This window comes from Actinia tenebrosa, unplaced genomic scaffold (assembly GCF_029948245.1).
Source record: "Actinia tenebrosa isolate PJP-AT-01 unplaced genomic scaffold, QUT_ActTen_1.0 PGA_scaffold0__85_contigs__length_37466705, whole genome shotgun sequence".
Lineage (NCBI taxonomy): Eukaryota > Metazoa > Cnidaria > Anthozoa > Actiniaria > Actiniidae > Actinia > Actinia tenebrosa.
The window spans coordinates 7002810-7018822 of record NW_028292569.1 but is presented as its reverse complement, the minus strand read 5'-3'; the positions used below and the strand labels follow the sequence as shown (position 1 = coordinate 7018822).

The 16013-nt window shown below is 36.1% G+C and overlaps 1 protein-coding gene across 6 annotated transcripts in view; it reads left to right on the top strand.

Moving 5' to 3' along the window:
• Positions 1-16013, top strand: part of LOC116307187 (tight junction protein ZO-1) — a 31725-nt gene that overhangs the window by 8217 nt on the left and 7495 nt on the right. Inside the window, exons 4-19 of one of the 6 annotated variants that reach the window (XM_031717447.2) lie at positions 716-843; positions 930-1032; positions 1660-1854; positions 2519-2715; positions 4865-4954; positions 6285-6350; positions 8539-8610; positions 9365-9442; positions 11029-11204; positions 11437-11572; positions 11964-12117; positions 12563-12665; positions 13204-13249; positions 13968-14138; positions 14463-14623; positions 15273-15425. In XM_031717447.2, coding sequence (XP_031573307.2) covers positions 716-843; positions 930-1032; positions 1660-1854; positions 2519-2715; positions 4865-4954; positions 6285-6350; positions 8539-8610; positions 9365-9442; positions 11029-11204; positions 11437-11572; positions 11964-12117; positions 12563-12665; positions 13204-13249; positions 13968-14138; positions 14463-14623; positions 15273-15425 — 2029 coding nt within the window. Of the gene's footprint in view, positions 1-715; positions 844-929; positions 1033-1659; positions 1855-2518; positions 2716-4864; positions 4955-6284; positions 6351-8535; positions 8611-9364; positions 9443-11028; positions 11205-11436; positions 11573-11963; positions 12118-12562; positions 12666-13203; positions 13250-13967; positions 14139-14462; positions 14624-15272; positions 15426-16013 lie in introns of all 6 variants that reach the window. The other 5 variants (XM_031717371.2, XM_031717523.2, XM_031717610.2 and 2 more) reach the window with 5 other exon arrangements.

The following is a 16013-nucleotide window of genomic DNA, read 5'->3' as shown; positions in this document are numbered from 1 at the left end:
TCTTTATAGAGAGGTTTGTGCTGAGGTCACCTATTGGTATTAATATGCCAAGAGATCTTTTGTTTTAATGGTTGGAAAATTTGAATGAGAAAAAGTTCCTGAGTTCAATGTTTATAAACAACGAATATTGCTATTAGATGGAAATTTACACCGTTGGACCTTAAGGATGCAAATGAGCAAAAACCATGTACAATGTATCAATAACCTGTATTGTCAAATTATAAATTGTGTGCCTGTGACCAAAATATTGTTTTCATTCTTTGTTGCTTACTCTGCATTTCTTCAGTTGTACCTTATGTGCAATACATGTACATACAGTAGAACCAATATTTCAATTACATCAATGCAGATGTATACGATGTTTATAGGAGCAGGCGTAGCTCAGTTAGTGCGTGACCTTCAGAGCTTGAGGTCCACGGTTTGATCCTTAGGATCTCCACGTCTGTTTCGACTTCCTCTATAATTGTGTAGCTTTAGCTTTAAATACTCTTATAACAGAGCATTGATAGAGAGAGGGGGTAAATTGCGCACAGTTGGCCTCCATTGATAGCAGTTGAATTTCAACTGAAGGAACTATCAAAGTTAAATATAGGTACTTTACCTTTATGTGCGAAGGTTTTGCTCAGTTGCATCCCTAAGGTTCAATGATGTACATTTCAGTCTCTTACTGTGCGCTGTTGTGTGGAATAACTCCATTGATTCATGTATATTGTAGGCCAACACCAGTCAAGGGTTTGGTATTGCTGTATCTGGTGGCCGTGACAACCCTCATTACAAAACAGGAGACACCTCTATAGTCGTATCTGATATTGTCAAGGGAAGCCCAGCTGATGGACTGCTAAGGTACTTTTATGATGACGTTTTACCAACAGAATGCTTATACAGAAAATAGCTTGTAACATTATCATTTTTGCCTTTTCTCTTTCCAGAGTCAATGATGTAATAGTCCAGGTAAATGATGTCAATGTAGAAAATGTCTATCACAGAGATGCTGTACAGGCCTTGAAGGACAGTGGAGTCAGTGCAAGACTGGTAAGACTTTAATAATAATAATGATAATAATAATAATGGGAGGTTCTTATATAGTGCATTTATATGACTTCTCGATGTGCTTTACATTTATGACCAGTGGAGGACTTTATGGGCTGCATATCAAGGCGCTATAAGCAGCCATGCAGCTTACAATCATGAGTAATGGTAAATTTACAATCACCACTGAATAAGAACCAACAAAAAACTGGGAAATTTCAAAAATGCATAGATATTTTTCACCGGTCTACCGCCATTGTCATTAATACGCAGCCACCCCAGACACAAATCGCGTCATGTCGTTTGCAATAGACTGCCATCAATCACACACCTCATTCTACTTGAATGTACTTAAACTCTTTGCAATCGCTTTCGGAACTTTCCTTCATGAAATCTGACTGAGAAAGTTTGATAGAAAAGCCAACTCACTGATCCAAACATGTATAAATGGCATCAACATGAATGATTGAAAGTAGTCTATTGCAAACTACATGACTCGATTTGTGTCTGGGGTGGCCGCATATTAATGACAACGATAAATCCAGTAGTGGAGCCTTCGTTAAGCAACGCTCCATCCTAATAAACCTCAAATATATCTTAAGTAACATCACAAAATAATATCTTCAACAGATAATCAAGAGACGAAAGGCAATGCCAGCTCTTCCCAAGAAAAACGGTTCACTTCCAACCACAGTCCATCTTAGTCGTGAACCGGGCAGGGGCTTTGGTTTCTCTCTCGCGATGCGTCTTTACATCAAGGATATTGATCCTAAAGGCTTGGCCTTCCATGAAGGAGAGTTGGACCCAGGTGATGTCATTCTCAAGGTAAGACAGAGTTTCCAATGAAGGAATTTGAAAAATATATGTGGGCAGCAAGAATTGTAAATTACACCTACATAGGAATAAAAATCTTCATCTCTCATTTGTAGAAAGTTTGCATGCTGCTAGAGTTGCTAGAGTGCAAACATATATCCGTGAAATAGTACTAACTCTTAGTACGAAATAGCACCAATGAAACAATATTGTTACACCTACTTGCAAGAAGGTTGAATACAAGAATAGAACATTTCTTAATTGAGAAAGGAATTCATTAAAAGACAAAAGAAAAAATTCAGCTTCAGTGATCTTCTTTTGTTTTTTAATATAATTCCTATCCCACTAAATCACTGTTCTATTTTCGTATGACAATGTTCTTGCAAATAGGTGTATATGGTTTGCAGTATATTGAAAATTAGGTCTTACAGTCTAGCTACTTTGCACCAAGATACTTGGGATTGTCAACCTTAGTTGCAAGATTGTAGTTTAGTAGATCTAAATAGAATACCTAGAAAAAATGTGTAAAGACTTCAAGTCTAACTTGAACCTGGAGCAGTTGTTTTGTGGTCACGCAAGCGAATTTGAAAAAGGTATATTTCTAGGCACTACTGAACCCTGAATTATTATTTAATACCTGCGTATTAATACATATGCTATGTGTACATATCTACAGATAAATGACAGGAAAGCAGAAGAGCTAAAGCTTAGAGAAGCAATTGAACTTGTGCGCAAATCAGACCACCTTGAGCTTGTTGTTGCCAAACACAAAATGGACAACTTAAACCTGAGCACTCGTTCGCTGCCGTCAGCATTGCACAAGAAAGGTTTCAATTCCAAACCAGTTGAGAATGGAGTTGATGACTCGCGCAAGTAAGTGGACAATATATTTCTATAAAGGCTTAGCACCATCACATGATGGCAGCCATGACAGGAGGCATAACAATAGTCTTTTTCCCCTGGGAAACTGAATTCTTTCTCATGTAAATCAGATTAGACCAGATTCAAATGTTCCTGCCTCCTGTCATGGCTGCCATCACATGATGGTGAAAGCCTCTATTATTTTAAGAGCAGGTTAGTTTATTCTCTGAAGAAGTGAGCAAGAAAGCAATTCATTATCAATCTATATTCAGTGCCTTCATTAATTCATTATTTCACTCATTCACTCACTTATGAGGAGCAATCGTCCATGCCACCTCAGCTCTCCTTTTTGTGAGAGATCCTCTTCTTGAAGGCTGTTGTGTCTGGTAAACTATTTTGCCAGGACTGTCTTGGCTCCACTTTTGAAAATTCCTAGATCGACCTCTGCTCGACAGCCTGTGCTCCACCAACATTAATTGAGTCTAACCTTCTGCAGTTTAATAATAATAAACCTTTTTAACTTAGGCCGCAACCTGTGCAATGCTTTATTTCAGACCATGTGTCATTCCCTTGAGAATAAAATTCTTTGCTTGAGTTGTATTCATATTCATGAATGCGTCTTTCTCATGTACAACTGTTGAATAAAGAAATGATACTCAAGGGAATGATGACGTGGTCTGAAATGAGAAAGAAATATGCCCATGAAGCTGTAGCGTAATTCTGGCATTGCATTTGAGAATAATATAGCTAATTATAATGCTGACTAAGAGACTTTTGCCCTTTCATTCTTGATAAAATTTATCTGTAAAAATCATTAATCTGCAAAATGTGTACATCTCCTAGTTTAGTGCAGTTCTTTAATCAGTATTTATAAAGCATAAAATTTTTAATTATTAATGAAGATTCTAGTTTACCATAACAACTGTTATTGACCAGGAGTAAAATATTAGTGATAGTTTAAGTTCTTGAGGCTCAAAAATAAGATAATTGTAAAGTGGTAATTGCAGCTTTGATTTCTTATGCATCTTTAATCTACATGTAGAATTCGTAAGATATCTTTATGTGAAAAAGCATAATATACTACTTTATTATATAATTACCAATGAAATATCTATTTTCCTCTATTTCGAAAAATTGATATCTTCACACGTGAAAATAACATGTTATTTTCACGTGTGAAAATAACACCATTGCGATGGCTATTCAAAAATACACGGAAAGAATTGTTTGAAAAAGCCAAAACATACTTCATTGATAATTATATAATAAACAGAATATTACATGGGCGCTTGGAGATACGAAATTTATCTTCTCGTGTTGAAAATCTCTCACTCGTTCGCTGTGCTCACTTGTGAGAGATCTTTTCAACACTCGAAGATAAATTTCGTATCTCCGCGCGCCCATGTAATATCCTCTATTTAATCTTTAAGCTTAAATAAGCCGTTAAGTGATGTATTGTTCCAAAAATGTTTTATCTGGAACTACAAAAGAAGCTGTTAAGTTTTGTGTTGTTCCAAAAATTTATAAATCTGGGACTACAATAGTTAAGCGTTAAAATATATTAAGCTGATGGATAAAATTAAGTTAATCTTTTTTTTTTTTTGAATTATTCTCTTAATTAATCCTTGATTTTAAATAAGCTGTTAAGTAATGTGTTGTTCCAAAAATTTATTATCTGGGACTGCAGTACTTTAGCATTAAAAAATATAACGTGATGGATGAAATACGTTAACCAATTTTTTTACGAACTAGCATGCAATTTTCCTTTAAAAGCATTCCTATCTAGTTAAAAATGAAATAATACTCAAGGGAATGAGTCATAGCCTGAATAGGCCATTTCACGGATCCCATTACTCAACCTCAGCATCATCAGCGTGTAATAATTATTATTCTTTAGAATTTGACTACAGTCCGCAGTAATGAAAGGAATTTAAACATCAACGAACAATATTGAAACACTTAAAAATTTCACAGGTTGTTGGCAACTTCTAAAGAATATATTACACGCTGACGAGGCTGAGGTTGAGCAACAGGATGTGAAATGGTCTATTGAGAAACTAGTGATTTAAGTCCATTTAACTCCCTTTGGGTGCAGAGCCACTAACAGTCACTATAATCAATTGCCAATAACATAACTATTAACTCTGCTGTTTCCATTAAGTGACAAAGATGATGTAGTCGTTGAAAGACGGCGTGCCAAGTCCATGGACAGGGCATATATAAAGAATCAAAGACGTTTGAGAACCCCAAGGTATACATGTGTGAGGACCAATACTGGTCTACTGTTAGTATCGCTATTAATTACTAATAGCAAGTGTCTGTTATTGCATGTTGCTGCTATGTACTGCTTTTGATAGAGTAATCTAAGTAAACTACTAACCATCATATACTGCTATTACGAAAAAAGGTTGGCATAGGTTTTGTTGCATTGCATACCAAGCCCAGTTGTACCTATGCGCGAGGTGAATCCAATAAGTGAAAGGTCGCAAGGAGAGAATTTTTTAAGGTAGCATGGGTGGCGTTCACTGCTAACGCGTTGTCTTTCATGCTGTGAGTCCAACGGGTCGGGTCGCTGGTTCGAGCCCTGCGGTCACCACATGTGAATTTAGTTTGTTTGATGTGTTGTTCTCTCCTATGCTACGAGGGTTTTCTCTGGGTTCTCCAGTTTCCTCCCTCCGTAAAAATCAACATGTGAGTTGAGCCGTTGTGTGCATAGAATATTGAATGTATAGTGGTAGTGCGTGTGTCCCCAATTAGTGCGAAAGCGCTAGAACAACTAGACACTTCACTGACCTTTTTTCGAAATAGCTGTATTTAAAGATGGTCATTGTTAAGTTAAGAGAATAATATGATAAGTACTATGATTTAGATTACATATGCATGTTGTTAATGCCGAATAAGAAGTGGGTGAGTGTATTTACAGTTTGTCCTACATGTATTTTGTATTAAGGTGTTTTTACTTGCTATAAGCAACTAGAAATTTCATGTTTGTTGCATTTAGAGGATAAAAAATGCAATAGCGGCTTTGCACCATCATGCCATGACAGTAGGCATAACAATAGAGTCGTTCTATCCTGGGAAGAGGGGAATTTCTCATGTTAATCAGGCTATTGTTCCTGCCTCCTGTCATGGCTGGCATCATGTGATGGTGCAAAGCCTCTATAGACACCTTGCAGCACATCAGAATGCAGCTCAATTTTGGGGACATAAAAATAGGTTTCCAATTCTCAGGAGATTGAAACTCTTTTGTTTTGTCCTTCAAATTGAGCTGCTTTGCGTTCAAATGCAAGGGGTCTATTGCTAGATTTCAACCAGCTGATAAACGACTTTGAATCTCATTATCTGCTCCAAATGGTGGTCAAACATTGACCACCATGTGCTGTCAGCCAAAAAGTGTTTTGTTAAAACTTGTGATTCAGCTGATGAACATTCCCACCCAGCGATTTTATCATTAGTTTGCATGCTTTCTCATTACATTTTATTTATTTTACAACACAATTCCTAGGACTCTAACAATTTGATGTTTGCACTCAAAATACTAATGTTTAGATTGTATCTAACACTAATGATTTTTTCTCAAGTGACAATGAAGATGTAGGCAGAGGACGCTCTAGGTCTGTGGACAGAAATGGACATGAAGTCCAAAGGTATTAACATCTAAGCAACATTGCTCTTTAGACCCTCTCTTACCTATCTCCTATTATGTTCTTCCATCAAACCTTCCTTCCACCTATTTGTTATTCAGCCCCTTTCCTTTCCTTCTTACAAGCAAACCCCTTGCTTGCTTGCTTGCTTGCTTGCTTGCTTGCTTGCTTGCTTGCTTGCTTGCTTGCTTGCTTGCTTGCTTGCTTGCTTGCTTGCTTGCTTGCTTGCTTGCTTGCTTGCTTGCTTGCTTGCTTGCTTGCTTGCTTTTTTCATTCTCCATTTCTCTCACCTTCCTTCTCTCCTTTCTTTCATCCACATCTTCTGACTTTCCTCTTTTCTTTCCTTTCCGGTTTTTTTATTCATATGATTCACAGCTAGACTAAATCAATCACAAAATAACCCTGAAATAACAAGCAAACAATGCTAAAAACTAAAGCTCTTTGTATCTTGTATGCTACCATTAATTATGCTAACTTCAACAAGCAAACAAAAAAATTAAAGTAGTTATGCAGTCAATGACCATAGTATATTTAATGAAGGCCAAAGACCTCATGGTCTATTGACTCATATACTATGAGGGCGAGAGGTCTAATCTAATTTTAGTATAAACCAACTAATCAGTCAAATAAATAGATACAAAAAATTTTGAAATGAAGTTAAAAATGCAAGTTAGCCACCATTGTTTTGATATTCAAAACTGGCTTTCTTCACTACCAGTGGTATATCGCCAATAGACCACTAGTAGCTCATCCAATCAGTGACCAGGATTTGAGATAGACCATTAGAGTTTTAGACTAAAAGATAATAATGTCTGGAAGTTTATTTCACCTTCTGTAGCCTTTTTCGAAAGACTAATGGAAGTAAATAGAAATGATAAATAATCCAATATGCATAAAACAGGGCTGTCAACCCCCGAGATATTCAAATCTGGAGAATTGATAGGGAAGGGACATGACATCACAGCGCGTCAAAAAGCGGCAAAAAGACTTCTTTCGCTTTGTAACATTTGATGTGATTGGTTTATTTCTGACCAATCAGATTATCGCTTATATTACAATGGCCTGCTTGCAAGAACAGTTTATGAGGAATGTTTTGATTTTGTTAGCGATTTAAAATAACACAAACAACACAAAATAATTGGAATTTTATGGTTGTGAAAGTCGAGTCTCACAAGAAATGGTCAGCTTCGGCGATTATCCGGGAGATTTGAAACTCTAATCTGGAGAGCTGGAGATACGGTCCAAAATCTGGAGACTCCTGGTTTATCCGGGAGAGTTGACAGCCCTGTAAAATTTAAAAATATTTTTTTCACGAAAGTCTATTTTAGCATTTATGATTTTTAACTTAAAGAAATACATATATAGGAAATTTAAATCTGTTGCTTCATATTAATTTTCATTGAAATAGTTTTTGTAGGATTAACTCATAGAAGAGTAATTATATTATATAAATATGATCTTATAATGTATGAATTTCATATGAATTTGGTATATAACACTTATTACAATAAAGTTAGTCACCTGAAAAGCTATAAAGCTGAGGCCGACAAGGATTATGGGTAGATTCATTTTACGCGTTCAACCTCTTGATAACTGTTCATGGACTTGCGAATCATTTACCGGTTACAGTCTCACCTCTTCTGAGCATCATCGAGCTGCAGTTTGTATTAAAAAAGCTTTGTATGTATATGCTTTTTTGATATGAAAAGTTTCCCATGATGCTCAGTGATCTCAGCTTTCTAGGTTTTTGGTGTCTAACTTTATTGAAATAAGTGTATTAAGTTTAGGGTTTTAAGACCACAATTAAAGTTCTGACCATGTAATAGTAACATCAATGTAATTACTAGTTTAATCAAAATAAGTTTCGTTGCTATTTTTATTATACTTAAATAGATCTATAAAAATCTAAAGTCAAAGTCTAAGCTTATTCATGCAGGCAATTTATTTTGGAAGTTTTAAGGACATAAAATATGCACAATCTAAATTTTAAAAAGTAATTTTAGTACCATAATTTTCGAAAACATTTAAGTTCTTTAAATATGAATTAAGATTAAAATCGTTAATTTTGAATCATGATAAAAAAGTTTTGACATTTTTACTAGGATTTTTTTTTTTTTTCATCTTCACTCCTATTTTTGATTTTCCATCATGATTCCTTTTTATATTTTTATTATTTGAATGTAAAAAGCAGTTTTGAAATACCCAAGGAAGCAGATAAAAAACTCAACGAATTTCCTGTCAAGGAGCCTGAAGGGATCCAGAGGTATTACTAATACTATTTAATATTATTAATATATTACTAATACAATATTGATATACTGATGATTAATACCACTTATGGACCCTGATGGCTCAAAAAAATACTAATATATTTTTATAGATTTTGATAATATATTCATATCATTAATAATCTATTATTAATCTGTTAATGACTAATATATTAATGGGACCCAAAAATGTCATCAATTAGTATTTCATCTTCATAACAGATGGCATATTACATGTTATGTTAGATTTCATTTTTTGGGATGCAGAAAATATACCTTTTCTCAGAAAAAAACAAGGTGCATTCTGGTATAGCTTGGGTACAAACAACACAGCTAGCAATTTCGAATTACAAAAATAATGAAAACTTTGAATGGGGAGAGGGAAATTGGTGAGATTGACATGAGCTGATAGCGCTATCTCTTGCAGCTGTGTAGTTCATGCCTGGCAAGGCAGGTTCAATTACGACTGAGCCCTGTGTGTGAGTTGAATTTGTTTGTTGTGTTGTTCTCTCCCTTGCCTAGAGGTTCTCCAGTCTTCCTCCCTTCGTAAAAATCAACATGTGAGTTGAGGGCTGTATGTCGTAAACAGTGAATGTGGAGTGAACCTCATGGAAGACCGCAGTACGGGGAGTGATGGTCGTGAAATATATGTTTATAAGTATAAGATTATGAGCATTCCAAGGAGAGAGACATTTCCTTGGTGAGGTTGTGTGTTATAGATTTTACATATTTTTGCTCATTTTTTTCAAGTGAGAAACCAGTCATTGAGCAGGCTGTCGTCAAACAAGAAGTTAAAACAGAGGAATCTGTGCCAGATTTGCCACCCAGGTAAACAGTGTGGCCATGGCAACAAAAAATGATTGACAGTTTAAATTATTCACTCATCATTCTTTGCATGTTCTATGAGATTTCTCTGTAGAAGTTTGTCCTTCCTTAACTGTAGAAGGTTATGTGTGTAGTTAACTGGGGTTGCATGAGATTATCTCTTTTTAAGCACAGTTAAATATTGATTTCATAATGCGATAATATTATTGTAGTTTACGAATCATCATAATCATTAAATCATATATGTAACAGTAATGTTTGGGTAAATAACTAAGTTTAAAAAAATTTATACTATTCTTGAGAGTGCAAATAATATAACCGTGAAACTTTAGTAATACTAAATAGCACAATTTTATGCAAATTCCATTGTTTTCTATTGTTTAATTAGCACTATTTTGTACTATTTAGTAATTAGTGTTTCACGGATTAATTGTTTGCACTTTAATATACATCTCTAATAACTAGTGTTAAACTTACCTGCAAAACTTTTTTTGCTCTTTCTTGGTGTTGCAAGGCAACTGATACACAAAGACAATACAACAACAGCCAAGGATAGTGAATTTGGAGTTTAACAGTACCCTGTAACTTGCTCTTACGACACCAAGAAAGACACATTGTATTTATTTTTGCTAGAAAAAGTTTCTTGTCTCGTAAAAATTTTTCCTTAGGATTAATTAAATTTCTTGGAGCACCTTAGTTATGTGGCTATCCATCTTGCATGACTCTTGCATGACTCTTGCACGAATCTTTTGCATGAATCTTTTGCATGATGTTATTAGACTACGAAGTTATCATTATTATTATGAAAATTTATATTTCAAATGTTTCATCCCAATGGCATCCCAATGAGGTAACCATGACTCTGGTATCTGTGGCTGTTGTTGCCAGTGGTAACCAAACAATTCAAGTTGCTAATAGCGACAGAATTGCTGTCACATGACCTAAATTCACTGTTGATAGCTACTTCATGTAACACTAAAAGCGTTTTCCTCGGTTGAAGTCACAATTGGCCATCATGGAATTGAAATGCCGACAAGCCAAGCCCAGCGCATATGCAAACATGCTGCAACAATGTTTTGTATTCTTGTTGTATCCAATTCATAAAAGAAACTATGGTTTTTCGACTGATATTCTTCTTTTTTACCATGTAATCGAAGCCTTTATTTGCAATATTTCATTTCATTTTTATTTATTAAACTTCCAACAATTAAACTGTTGCGGAGAACTAGACAGGTGACATTTCACCTATAGGATAGTCTCCAACAATGTCCGCATTTCAATCCCACAAGGCTAAACCCAGGATATGATGCTCTATGAAGTAGTTACCTTAATTTCAAAGGGTAAACTCCAAAAATCTTACTTCAGTTTTCGATATTTCTGCGAACTCCGACATTTAAACAGCTTGCTCCAAAATTTTTTCTTCTTTCACTACCGCCAGTCAAGAACATAAGAGGTACCTGACTGATTATTTCTGATTGACATTAGCGAAGAATCAAAATTCAGGGTGCAGCTTACAACAACCGAGTTAACAGAATATCGAAAACCATAGTACAGATTTTTCTTTAAAATCTTTGAAAATTGTTTTTCAGACGTTACAGTGATGCAGAAGCGCCAAAACGACCTCTGCCACCAGATGAAGAAGACCGAGGAGGTGCTCCATTTTCTTCATCTTCATGGAAACGACTGGATAATGAACGTCCTAAGGAGGAAGAACACAGAGCAAGAGAGCCTGAGAGACGAGATTATGTCCCACAGCCAGCTGATGGTAATATCTTAATTCCTACATTTTGTCTCATGCTCTGATTGGACGAGAGGGTATCACGTGATCATAAAAGAGTTTCGACGTTTCCCCGGTAACGGCTCTCAACAATATGTTGTTGACCGGTAATAACGATACAGGAAGTAATTTCACCGGAAAACATCGCCTTCTCGGGCCCACAAAACACACTGTTGTTTTCTCGGTCTCAGTCAATAAATGTTTATTTTTAATCTTACAGTGACTCGAACCGAGGCAACAATGGACCTCAGCATGAAGACATGGGATTCTCTTTCACCCGGCAGGACTCCCGCTCGTGAGTCTCCCGGCAGCACACCACAAAGTCAAAGAAGAGAAAAACCACGAGATTACTTAGCGTATGTATTAGTATATGTAATAGGACTCCATGCTGTCCAATTAAGAAATAATTGGACGAAGAAAATTCCGAGGACTGACAAAATTGGATGTGGCCGTAGGCCGAGTCCAATTTGGCAGTCAGAGGAATTTTTCGAGTATAATTATTTCTTGATTGGGGAGCATGAAATCCCATTACCTATTAATTATATAGCTGCCTAATCAATCCCGTATCAACAAGACCTGTCCAATTAAGAAAATAATTGGACAGTTACCTATATGGGATTAATGAGAAGCTGTATAATTAGATAAAATAACAGTGCGCTATTCCTATCAATTTGTCATGATTGATAATAAGAAAAACAAGAAAAAGCACCAAATCCTTATCTTTTTTTGTTTTCATATATTGTTCAGTGAGAAAGACACAAAGGTAATTTCATTCCGTAAAGAAGGCAGCCTGGGAATTCAAATCCAGGGAGGTAACAAGACCGGGATCTTTGTTGCTGCAGTACGTGAAAGTAACCCAGCACATCGACAGGGATTGAGGCGAGGCGATCAGGTTCTAATGGTGAGTAATGACAAGCATGGGGTATATATATATCTTCTCGTAGAGGATACGATAGAGGCACAGTGTACTTAATTCAATACCTACTGTATTCTTTGTTAGATTCGTTCTATTGTATAACTTGGAATCTTTTGTTGTGGCTATTGAATTACATAGACTGTGTCCTCTACACGAAGTAAGAATCAAATTCTTACCTCTGGAGTCTCGGGATTGACTCTTGAACATGGCATTACTTGAGACTAGAGTTTGTCAGGTCTGCCCCTTGATTTGAGGGATTCGTATGGTTTCTCTGGTTTGTTAGTATTCTTTTCATTGTTATTGTTATTGTGTCGTTTATTTGTTTGTAAGTTTGTTTTTCTGCCAGTTTTGTTTGTTGTATTTTTGCCTTTTTTTGAGTCATTAAATATGCAGTAAAACTAAAAACTGAAAAAAGACCTTTTCCTATCAGGCAAATGACATTGACTTCAAAGACATTACACGCGAAGAAGCAGTTCTGTTGCTTCTGTCTCTTGGAGATGATGTCCGCCTTCTTGCGCAGCCAAAGATTTCAAGTAAGTGAACACATGGTCTCACCTTTTTCATCCCCCATTTTAGGGGCAACCTATTTAAACAAGCCGTCACCAGACAATTTTTCAATAACAGACCGTTTTCTCAAGGTTGCGTGCATATCCAACTTGACGGGCCACAAAACTGAAAAACGCAAAGTCGATAAAATCGAGAAGATAGTTTTATATTTAAGGAGGAGAATAATCGATTTTATGAAATCTTATAGACCAAATTCAAAACTCGCACCGATGTGAGGCTTAAGTTGTGAACAAAGGGATCTGGCGTGACTCAAAGTAATCTGGCGTGATTCAAAAGTCACGAATCACGCCAGATTACTTTGAGTCACGCCAGATTCTTTTGTTCACAACTTAAGCCTCACATCGGTGCGAGTTTTGAATTTGGTCTATCAAAAAAAATAAATTTAGAGCAATGCATGATAATACTCGTGTCCCTGTATCGTGGCCCGTCGAGTTCCTTAAATTTGGATGCGCACACAACCTTCACCTTCGTTTATTTATTTTCGATTGAATTTCTTTTTTGTAGCTTTTGAAAGAATTAAAAACAGCCCAGGAGACTCCTTTTACATCAAGTAAGCTAAACTTTTTTTCTGTGTTGTTTTATATATAATTATCAGGTGTAACTCTTTGGAATAGAAAGCACACTTTTGCTTGGGCATAACGTTTTCTTAATTCAGAGAATGTGTCATTTTATTGAGAATATGATTCTTTGTTTGAGTCATATCCATGTTCATGTCTCTTCTCGTGCACAACTTTTAAACGAAGGAATGATGCTCTAAGGAATGACACACGGTTTGAAATAATACTCAAGGAAATGTGAAAACATTGCGCCATAGCTGAAAAGCATCCCTAGTAGAGAAAGAAATAATACTCAAGGGAATGACACATGGTATGAAATGGGAAAACGTTGCACTAAAGTTGAAAAGCATCCCTAGTAGAGAAAGTAATAATACTCAAGGGAATGACACATGGTATGAAATGGGAAAACGTTGCACTAAAGTTGAAAAGCATCCCTAGTAGAGAAAGTAATAATACTCAAGGGAATGACACATGGTATGAAATGGGAAAACGTTGCACTAAAGTTGAAAAGCATCCCTAGTAGAGAAAGTAATAATACTCAAGGGAATGACATATGGTCTGAAACGGGAAAACATGCCTAGGCTGGAAATATCTATGAGTGATCACCTAGAACTCAAGAATACTGGCAGTGAAAGACACACTCCCCAAGGGATAACTTTGTTGTTGGAAAGCTTTAGATGTAGTTCTAACATACATTTGTTTGTTTTTTAGGGCTCATTTCGACTATGCCAAGATGAAAGAAGATGAGCTTGATATCAACAGGGAGGATGTTTTTCACGTGTGGGATACGATGTATGGTGGTATGATTGGTTCTTGGCATGCGCAGAGAGTAACATTGAACAATGAAGAAACCGAGACAGGTATCATCCCTAACAAGTGCAGGTAATGAACCTTTTTCTAGTTCCTAAATTACCGCTGTGTTCCTTCACTGCAGGCTGTTTTACTCAGGGCTAGCCTCATTTCAGTGTCAAAATATTTCACAAATACCAACTGTTAACTACAGAAAGTACAACTTTACACATTGCAAACACCTTGAAATTCCACGGACCTTCACTGGAACACATGAATATTATACACAAAATTAAGGCCAACACTGAGAGAATTTTAAACTAGAGTATTCCTTTGACCTTCACTTTCTTTAATGGCTCCAGCGCAAATAACACCATGATTTTTCTCTTTCACACTCATACAATTTCTTTCCTTCAGAGCTGAACAGCTCGGACAAGTCCGTCAAGTTGAAGAAGATAAAACGTCTTCCAAGAAAGCAAGCCGTACCAACTCACTCAAGAGAAAAGATTCTCGCGGAGGGACATTGAAAAAAAACTACTTGTTCGTGTCTACTGACAGACTAGATAAAGAGTCATTCAGTAAGTACTTCTGCGATACATATTTTTGGCTCCTGACGAAAATTTGTATGATCCCGAAGGACAATTTAACGAAATTTAACCAGTATATCTTAATAAAACGTTATCGGCCGGAGATCTGAAATCTTAGGCTGAGTAGCCGAACAACGTACCTGTAGTTTCTTTTAAGATTACAATGCAAAGTGTGACCTTTGAGTCAGAAATATGATTTTTCATATTTTAGCCACACAAAATAATAAAAGCACAAAAAATCTGTTAACTCTCCAATCGACCACTTCAGATCTCGGACGGGTGACGTTTTTTGAAATAAATGTAGTATGTGTTACAGTAATGATAAAAAGGTAAAATATCGAAAAGATGAAAAAACTTACTGACGTTTCGGACGCCAGTCCTTCGTCGGAGTAAAAGAGGAGTATGTGTTAAACAAGTGGAAGTAACAAGAAAAAAAGAAAGACACTGACATTTCAGAACTTAAACCTTTTGTCCAAGTAAAAGCAAAGAGTTTAAACTTTCCAATGTTTGCTTTCTCGGCACCCCATAATCTCTTACTGAAAACAATAGAATTCAAGATGGCCACCGTATCAGTTAAAAGGTATATTAAGTTTTCAAAAAAAAACACATGGTCAAGTTAACTTGGATATCTTTTTCACAGTAAACACTGCAAGAGAGTTCAAACTACCAGCCTATGAACGTGTCTCGCTAAGACATCCTGGGTTCGTTAGACCTGTGGTTCTTCTGGGTCCTATTGCTGACATCACTAGAGACAAGCTCCTACAGGACCTGCCTCAGTACTTTGCCATTCCAAGTAAGTAACGCAATTTTAACGTAACGCAATTTTAACGTAACAGAATCTAAATGTAACGCAGTCAATAAATGTCATATAAAAAGGCACCAATACACGACTTTTATAACTGGCTGCTGCTAATTTGCATAAACATTAAAAATCAATGTTTTTGGAGTGAAAACCCTTTTAAATCATTGATCTTGTTGATTTAGATAAGGCGTGTGAGTTTCTACTTAAATTAATAAATCCTTTACAAGATGTGAGCATTTGAAGTTTTGAAAATGCACCAAAACGAGGCCACCAAGGCTTCCAGCGATAAATACATACAAAACTCTCTATTTTCGTTCTTTCATAACTTCTTTGGTATGCAGTCAAATTCTACAAAATTTTCTGGAAATAGTTTTCGTGAAGTATTTTCTCAGATAGCATTAATAGTTTCTGGTAAAAAGGCTTCATTTTCTCTATCTGAAAAAACTGAGTTATGAAAGTTACGAAACTAAATGTAACACAATACGAATGTAACGCAATTGAGAAGTGGGGAGCATGGGTGGTGTATGCTGCTATTGGGCTGCCTCTCACCGATGTGACCCGGGTTTGTAATGCAGGTTT